At 37.7% G+C, this 7,541-nt stretch overlaps 1 protein-coding gene across 1 annotated transcript; it reads right to left on the bottom strand.

The window, feature by feature from the left end:
• On the bottom strand, positions 1-4,102 carry LOC125654637 (E3 ubiquitin-protein ligase TRIM71-like). The gene is made up of 2 exons (XM_056145320.1): positions 3,939-4,102; positions 1-1,915 (listed from the first exon to the last, which is right to left on the bottom strand). The coding sequence occupies exon 2, from the start codon at positions 1,906-1,908 to the stop codon at positions 253-255; it is 1,656 nt and encodes a 551-aa protein (XP_056001295.1). The 5' UTR covers positions 1,909-1,915; positions 3,939-4,102; the 3' UTR covers positions 1-252.
• Positions 4,103-7,541: the final 3,439 nt, after the last annotated feature.

Here is a 7,541-nt window from a genome sequence, read left to right as displayed (position 1 = left end):
GGGTGTTTGGTAATTTTATTTACAAGTTTTATTTTATACGAGTATTGTGATTATTTCGGGTTGTCCATGTGAACTTCATTTTGTAAGTTCTCAAACGGACCGATCATATAGCAAAGGAGATGTGATTTGAAGTTCTCGTGTCAGTTCTGTCAGTTATAACGTGATTAGGCTTTATAAACCTCCAGGAATTAATTCACTGTTTGAACGTCATGATCTGATGTCTGTACATTACAGGTTGTAAACAGTGTGTGTTTATTTCATGTACTGAATCACTTTCACTTCTCCTGAATAAACTAACACTACCCACAACCTCCCCTCACTGTCCATACTCAGTCCTTTAGGTTTATCTAGTCCACATTTGTCCACACATCTCAGGAACTGTCCGTTCTGATCCAGGATGTGTAGACAGGCATTGTTGTAATCTGCCACAATGATCTGACTCAAGGAGTCTGTCACTATCTGTCTAGGATCAAATGACCTCTTCCTCCTGGCTGGTGTACCGTCGTATCGGAATCGGACTCTTCCTGACTTGTTCACCACGACCACGATGTCACCTTTTCTATCAGAGGCACAGATGTCTCCATTGTTGTTCTCCGCCACATACAGTGCGTATTTCCCTCCTTTATAGATTGGTTCTCCATCTTCATCTCTATCTATTTCCTGTGTCACTGGGTGTCCCTGATAACGGACAATTTTATATTGGCTAAAATCAGTAGTATATATACTGACCAGGATGTCCCCTGACTTAGTACAGCATAGTTGACCTGGATGCCAGCCCCGTGGTGTGGTTATCAGTGTCTCTATTCTCCCGTGTCTGACAATGTTCACAGTTCTATTGTTAGCATCACTGTATACCAGTTCTCCCTGTCTGGTCACTGTGATGCCATCAGGCCAGGTTTTACATGTGGTGGTGACAGTGTCCCGTACAGACCCGTGTATATCAACACGTCTTATGGTTTTATCTTCACCACTAACCCAGACTTCATCCACTCCCACACAGGCAACTTGGTATAGAGGATTAAGTCCAGTAGGAATGGTTGTAATTGATTTAGCTTGCTCTAACAGCTTTTGTAAAGATAAATAGGAGACTTCCTCTGTCAGACTGGACAGTGTTGTCTGTGTCAGGCTAGCCTTGTATTCTCCTAATTCCAGACTGAGTTCTCTCCCTTGGACTGTGTTGGTTTTGAGTGATGGCAGTTTGAAATCAATATCAGTAGGCATGTTTCTGTATTCCTCGAGTTTTGATTTGTAGTTAGTGACTTCAGACACTTTCTTTGATTTCATGATCATCTTGTTTTGTTGAACTGTTTGGATCATGTCTGGAATACAATTATTTATTTTGGATTGATGGGATATTAGAGCAGCCAGGTGATTCTCTTTCATGAATTTAATCAAAGACCCAAGTGTATTGAAAATAGCATCTACTTCTTGGTGCCAGAGTTTTCTATGTTTTTCCTTTTCTGTTTCCATTTCATCAAATTCGGCAGTTATAATGGATATATTGCTTTCTGTTTCTTCATTTTTCTTCTTGTATTGCGGAATAATGGTGGATTCAATTTCTTTGGTTTCCTCTTCAAGTTCCTTTTTCTTCTCATTGAATATTTCCGGGATATGCTTGACTTTGTGTCCATTGTGGGGACCAGCTATACATTGCAGACAAACTGGAATATCACATCGTTGGCAGTGAACCTCACATCTCTGGTTGGAGTGAAATTCACACTCGGGGAAAGCCACCTTTCTGTCTTTGAAAGGAACGATGTCATGTGGTAGGGAGTCGAGCTTCTCCACATGTTTATTGATGCAATCTGCACACAAACTTACTTGACAGTTGTTACAGAATTTTCGGGTTGGTTTGGTACAGAGGTCACAAGTGATGACCTCCTGTGCTTGGGTGTTTGGTGTGGCCATTGTGTATCTGTGTTGAAAGATGAAAATAAAATTAGTTCAAAATCGAAAGATATATTCAAAGTTATGTTTCATTATTTAAATAATATTGAAATGTTTGAAATCCGATGACTGCCAACGACAGCTGATTAAAACCAGCCACCCCCCTTCTGTCGTCGCCTGACTGAGACTGGTTTTAACCAGACTGCAATGTAACGTCATGGGGTGCTGTTTTACTAATAGATATGTTGTTTATTTATTGATATCACTAAATAATGTTTAGATGAACTCTAATTCTTTACATTCTTTTAGTATAATATACACTTCTGTGAATGTAGCCCTTTTGCGTACAAGACAACATACACAACTGTGGTGTAAGTCAGGCAAGCTTGTCGGCCAGCCGCCGTTTAATAACTTTACAACAAATATACTACATGGTAACTGACTTGAACAAGCTGATTCAAGTAATGAATTAAATAACAAAGTGTCAAGAAAACCTCCATCATTGACGTTAAAAACCGCGCAGGAAAAACTATAGATAAAATATTAGGAAAAAAATATGGAAACCTGTGTCAAAAAGCAAGTGTTAAAGTAACGTCTAATGGTGAATACCAGACCTTATTCATGATTTAAAAAACATTGTGGTAAGTGCACTTTGTGAGACTGGCTTAGAATGACATTACTCACGACATCGATACTTTATATAGGCCTCCTATGGCCACTCCAAGCACTGTGCATTGACATTCGAACACAGTTCCTATCATATGTATTCACACAACACTATCATTACCGGCTGTCTCTGAAACTAATATGTGAAGCATTTGGGTTATTTTATTGTATATATCATGTTGTTAATTTAAATCTTGTCTGCCATCAGTATTTCATATATAATTGTAGATGTGTGCATTGGAGAAGTGTGAACTCTGTCAGTAGTACATGATATTGTTATTTATTTTCCTTGTTATAATTAATTGCTTGTTAACCTGTACATGCCCCGAGGGCCCTTGATTGGTGAATAAACAATAAACATACAACGTTAAAACCACATCATATTTACAATCTGATTAAAATCAGCTCCTCGATTCGCTACTCTCTTTTTTATGTCGCTACACTCGTGTAGAAAAAAAGAAGAGCGGATCGAGGAGCTGATTTTAATCAGATTGTTATGTTTATTGACTTAAAAATTTCGATGATCGAAGTTTTGGTATATAAATATCAATTCTTGATATAAAAATAATTCAGTTATAATTTCATACACGCCCCCCCCCCCCCCCCCCCCCCAATCCCTAATCCCAATGATTTATAATCGATTCCCGAGCAAGAATGACTTGTTCTGTTGGATGTCACATACTTCAAACTAGGCACAGTAATCTCAACAAGATTCGTGGAGGCTGGATATGTGTTTATATATTTCCAAATAACTAGCTTCGGCGAATCTCGCTGAGTTATACACTTTTTATTCACGTGACTCAATCACAGGTATCTGAACTTAATAAATAGAAAAAAGAAAACAACTCTACATATATAGGGGATACCTTTGACTCAATCAACATCGCCTCTAGCCACGCTTCTCGAGTCCTGGAGTGTGAACGGAGACAACATGAGTGGTTTGCGACGATATCAACTCAGGGACGGATCACAGGGGCATCTTATCCGCTCTGTTCTCTATCACACATGTATTTATATATGTGTGATAGAGAACAGAGCGGATAAGATGCCCCTGTGGACGGATGTAGACACTTTTCAAAAGAAGGTGGAGTCTCTAAGTTTGTACCTTTGACACCACATAAGGGGGTTACGAAATTACCACATATGTTAAAAATGTTCAATCAAAGGGGACGGGTGGATTCGAACGTCCGACCCCCCTCCCCCCCTCCCCTCTGCAGATCCGCCATTGTGCCAACGTTGGAAAATATTAATTGAAAATGCCCTCCATAGAAGAAATAATTAAATCACGTGATTGAAGAGTTTAAACGATTTGTTGGACTAGCAATTAAGGTTTTGAAATTAAAGTTAATTAAGTAATAAAACGTTGAATAACTTCCATGACCTACCTGTTACACCCGATCTCCGCCCAGATCGCTGTCGATGAACATGGAATCCATCATGGCCCCCAACCCGATATTCACCTGGCTGGGAAGTACTTTCGGTTTGGTGTTTATTCTTCCTGTTTGATTTATTTACCTTTGCTACCAGTCACGTGGTAAGTTCAAGTCACGTGGTCTGAGTTCATATATTGTGTACATTTTTTACAAAGTTAGTAGTGCTGAAAGACTGAAGTGTCAAAAATAAGGCTGTCCTATATAGCTCATATCTGACATGCCCTAAATGTTTGTTTTCCTATTACAATGCAGAGCACATTCAAGCACCCCAAAAATCAAACATACAAATTGTACACACACACACAAAACGATTTCATAATTAATTTGTAATATAAGTTGTTTGCTAAGATACATCATATTAGGTTACCCAATAATAAAACCAAGTTATATCAATATATTCACTCCTTCTGTGTATTTTAAAAGATTGACAAAAGAAAACGTAAATAATCTGATGTTTAAACTGCTCGTGGCCTTCAGAATAAATCACGAAATGTCACATTAATTCTGGGATTTAATTTTCAAAATCTAGATTGCTTAGGCATCTTTTTTCTGTTGGAGTTTATTTTGAGCAATACCTTTATTTAACAAACATATATACAAAGTTCGTTATCTAATGTCTCCCCTGCGCCCACCACCCCTTTTTAAATCACGATTTCCTATTTAGAAAAAGTAAATGATAAAGCCTCATTAGAAAAATTATTTTTTAATAGTAATAATGACTACATATTAGAGATACATTTCAACCCCTATTAAATCTAGGAAATTCAGAGGCGAAGTCTAGACCCACTGGGAGCCTTAATTAAGGCGACCCCCCATACCCCATGTCTCATGAAATTGCACTCCCTTACCTCAATTCCTGGATCCGCCCCTGACTGTATATACGTGATATGTTGTTTTATAAGGCATTCCTGATAAACCTTGAAAACAGTCAAACTATATGCCAAGCAGATATACAATGTATGTTGCAAAGAAGAATGATTGGATACAATACAAGAGGTCCACAGGCCTCATCGGTCACCTGAGTACTAGTAAAAAAGTATCACTACTCCGATGGGCTATGGAATCTAGAAAAAATATCCTGCTCTGAATATCTAAGCTAAATTCTAATGTTTAGCAACAGTATAAAGCAAGATGTGTTCTTAAAACAGTATATTGCCAAGGACAGAGCTAGATGGAGACAACTTGTTGAAGCCTTATGTCCCACCAGGGACGAAGAGGGTAAGTAAGTAAGTTCTTAAAACTTCACTGCCCTCAAAAGTGCATACACTGATGAAAGGTTTTAAATAATAAGTGTATTAACATTAAAACATCAAAAGATGTGACTAATTTGGACTCGCCCTAGTCATAACCTTGAGTTGTGAAATACACCATTTTTTGTACATCCTTTTCTGCTATTCTTATGTATGCATTTAGATTGTATACAGTATCAGCAATTTTACACATAAATACTATATACTAAGTTTGGCCCCACCCTAATACGAAAACCCCTACCCCTGGGATCATCAAATTTACAATTTTGGTAAAGGACTACCTGCTCTTTCTAAATATTCATTTAGTTTCAATTTAGTATCAATAACACTAAAGACGATGCTATTTAAGTGTTTTACACATAAACACTACATAGTAAGTTTGGTCCCGCCACAGGGTCAGAACCCCTACCCCAGGGATCGTGAAATTTACAATTTTGGTAGAAGCCTTCCTGCTCTACATCACTATGCATTTGGTTATTCTTATATGTGTGCAATTCTTGAGAAGAGTTTTGAAAATTGGTTAATTTAGGGCAGTTTATACCCCGTCTCTAGGGCCCCAGGGATGCAGGAATCCTGAAATTTACTATTTATGTACCCCTTGTTCCAAAGATGTTTCATACCAATTTTGAAAAGAATTGGAATGATAGTTATCAAGAAGAAGTTAAAAATGTATATTGTTCTCACATTTAATAACTGACAATTTTGACCCCCACCCTGATACCAAAACCCCTACCCCTGGGATCATCAAATTTACATTTTTGGTAAAGGACTATCTGCTCTTTCTAAATATCCATTTAGTTTCAGGGTCAGAATCCCTACCCCGGGGATCATGAAATACACAGATTTGATAGAAGTTTCCTTGCTCATAATTAATATATACTCACTTTATCTGCTAGATGCCCAGGAGTAAAGAAGAATATTTTTAAAGAAATACATAAATTTTACAGCCCCCCCCCCAGATGAAGGCTAGGCCCCTTAGGAGGGGGGGGGGGTCAGGAAATTTACAATTTCTGGTGTTCTTCACCTACAGATGCCACAGGTCAAATTTGATCAAGATTGGCTCAGCAATTTCTGGGAACTCGGGTGACCTAATAAATTGTACGACACATTTGTAATGAAAAATAAAATGTGCGACAGAAACTGAAACAGTTACTTTGTTCTTAACAAGGGAAGCCCACCGCGGCCGAACTTTTCTACTAAAACAAAACTACTGAAACACAAAAATCACATTGATGAAAACAGCTGCTGAACAATTCTTGACTCTGCCTATACTAAACATCAAGATACATGTTGTAAATCTTAATCAGCTGTAATTATCATTAAAAGGTCAAATACAAATTTACTAAACATCAAGATACATGTTGTAAATCTAATCAGCTGTAATTATCATTATAAGGTCAGTCAAATCATTGATAGCACTATCACTATACACCACAGCCGCACTAAAACCACAAAAATGCTGAGTTGTCACATGTGACACACCGTAACTCCCAGACGACCTAGTGTCAAGAATGCCAGCAACCACCAATTTACTAACCAGAAAACAGAGTTTCAGAAAAACATAGTTTAGAACATTTTCCAGTCGGGGTGGGGTAATTATAGCCCAAGGTATATACAGTATATTCATATCTAGCTGCAATAATGTATCCCTAACCGATTTGTTTTTTATTCTGACCCCCCCCCCCCCAAATAAAATCGGAGAATGCTACATTATTTCAGCTATATATCATACCGTGCACGTGTAGAACTAAAATAAAATTCAAGTTCAATATCATCTTGAAATTATAAAGTTCGATTAACAGCAAGTTTGATTTATAAAGGCTATGTATAGGGGAAGTTGTTGAGAAAAATATTCTATTTTACAAAATTGTTTTCGGGGGTGGGGGGGGGGGGTGGGGGTGGGGGGGTTATTCATTGTTAGGCTCATGCAGCCAGTAAAAAGTTACACTTTGAAAGGTTAAATTATTATTTAAGTCCTTTTCAGTATTTTGGTTTGTTTGTTGGGTTTTTTACAACATGCTTTCACAATGGGTGGGAGAAAGGGGTTAGGGTTCAGAAAATGATAAAGCCAGGAAAAGAGAGTGACACCCACAGAGACTTGCTTGATATTTTTCATAATAGTTTATGACGATTTTTAAATACATCTGTATTTGTAAGAAGTATATGAAACGTTGGATTCTGAGCATGTCTTCTCGTTCTTTCTGTAATTTTTGTTTCCCTTGTTTATGAGCCTTTTGGTTTTATGAAATGCTGACCTCCTTCTAATATTATTACACCAGATGTTTTCCGTTCCGTTTTGAATTCC

This window comes from Ostrea edulis, chromosome 7 (assembly GCF_947568905.1).
Source record: "Ostrea edulis chromosome 7, xbOstEdul1.1, whole genome shotgun sequence".
NCBI classification, from domain to species: domain Eukaryota; kingdom Metazoa; phylum Mollusca; class Bivalvia; order Ostreida; family Ostreidae; genus Ostrea; species Ostrea edulis.
The sequence above is the reverse complement of the archived record's forward strand: the minus strand, read 5'-3'. Positions and strand labels throughout refer to the sequence as shown.

What these genes read in the sequence shown, in the direction of transcription:
- LOC125654637 (XM_056145320.1), bottom strand. Translation starts at nt 1,908, where the DNA reads ATGGCCACACCAAACACCCAAGCACAGGAGGTCATCACTTGTGACCTC.